The sequence below is a fragment of the Cebus imitator genome, unplaced genomic scaffold, assembly GCF_001604975.1.
Source record: "Cebus imitator isolate Cc_AM_T3 unplaced genomic scaffold, Cebus_imitator-1.0 Scaffold1012, whole genome shotgun sequence".
Classification (NCBI taxonomy): domain Eukaryota; kingdom Metazoa; phylum Chordata; class Mammalia; order Primates; family Cebidae; genus Cebus; species Cebus imitator.
The window spans coordinates 94,531-96,057 of NW_016108327.1; the positions used below are offsets into that span (position 1 = coordinate 94,531).

The window sequence follows — 1,527 nt, forward strand, 5'->3', positions numbered from 1 at the left end:
TATGCCATAGAATACTACTCAGACAAAAATAAATAAATAAAATTATGCCTTCAGAGGCAACATTATAAAACTGGAGGCCATTATTTTAGGTGAAGTAATTCAGATTCAGAACGTAAAATCCCATGTATTGTCACTTACAGGTGGGAGCTAAACAATGTGTACGTATGGAGAGAGAGTGCTGAGTAATAGACATTGGAGAATCAGAAGGGTGGGAGGCTAGCAGGAGGGTGAGGAATAAGAAATTACCTAATGGGTACAATGTTCACTATTTAGGTGACGAATACACTAAAAGCACAGATTTCACCGCTCTGCAATATATCCATGGAACAAAACTGCATTTGGACACTCTAAACGTAAAAAATACAGAAATTAAGATTTTAAAAAGAAATGAACACACCATAAAACACCATGGAAATATCTTTAAAAGTTAAAGGATAATAGAGCTGCAGAGTATCCCAAGAATAATGATGACATAATTCTGTAATTGCAGAGTCAGGAATGCCTTTATTTAACTGAAACTAAACAACCTTCAAATAATCTCTGGTCTCATCATGTTTATAGTTCTTGATGATTGACATATACATCACAAGACGGTAAACATATATGTTTTTACTCCATTATACAAAATATAAAAACTCTCCAAATACTGTTATAAAAAATATACAAAGTCCTTTTTTAGTAGTAGGCTAGACTCTGCTTTATCACCTTGAAATATTATTGTTTTGTTTTTACAGTTTTGCACATATTTTTCTTTGGCTTGGAACACTCTACATATACTCGTTTTCCAAAAGAGTCAATTCTTCTTCTAACCCTGAAAACTGATGGCTGATTGGCAAACATAAATGAGATTCATGTAATAGTCCTCAGAACTTATCAAAGTTAGAAAATAAAGACCTACACTAAGGAAGTACAGAAATTAACACACATGATAGAACGTATAAAGTAGAAATTGAAAAACAAATTAGCCAAGGAAGTTGCCACAAGCTGTAATTTTGGTAATGAGTGCTAAGTCCTAAATAATTTGAACGCTTGTATTTAGAGCAACAAAAGCAATTATACTATAAACAAAAATTTGGAAGGTAGGTGGCCCATAGGAAACATTAATTTGATGCACTATTTTAAAGACATTTTCAAAACACCCTTCTTTTCTCAGTTTATGTTAAATCAAGACATACCATGATTTTAATCAACATTCCTTAACAATTTCTCTATACATAATTCAAATTTTAAAAATTGGAACACAGACGTATTTTCAGTTTGAAAAAAGAATTTCTCAAAAAACAATACTTACCGTAACATGTGGGTGAATCAGACCAACCATTGTAACCACACACTATGGAGCCAGTGGTGCTTCCACTTGCGCTTTCATAACCATCATGGCATTCATAGTCCAATATGTCACTCAGCTTAAACCATGTGATGCTATTTTTGGCTCTGGCATTGTTAAATGCTGGCATATCACAAGATTCTAGTACATAAACAATTGAGAATATCATTTCTAATGTAATCTAATAAACAATCTGCATA

General features: G+C 32.7%; 1 protein-coding gene across 1 annotated transcript in view; it reads right to left on the bottom strand.

The window, feature by feature from the left end:
• The window catches only part of LOC108298607 (complement factor H-like), a 59,571-nt gene extending 58,075 nt beyond the window's left edge, over positions 1–1,496 (bottom strand). The window contains exon 1 of the mRNA XM_037735849.1: positions 1,292–1,496. Coding sequence (XP_037591777.1) covers positions 1,292–1,496 — 205 coding nt within the window. The remainder of the gene's footprint in view (positions 1–1,291) is intronic.
• Between the last annotated feature and the right edge of the window lie 31 nt (positions 1,497–1,527).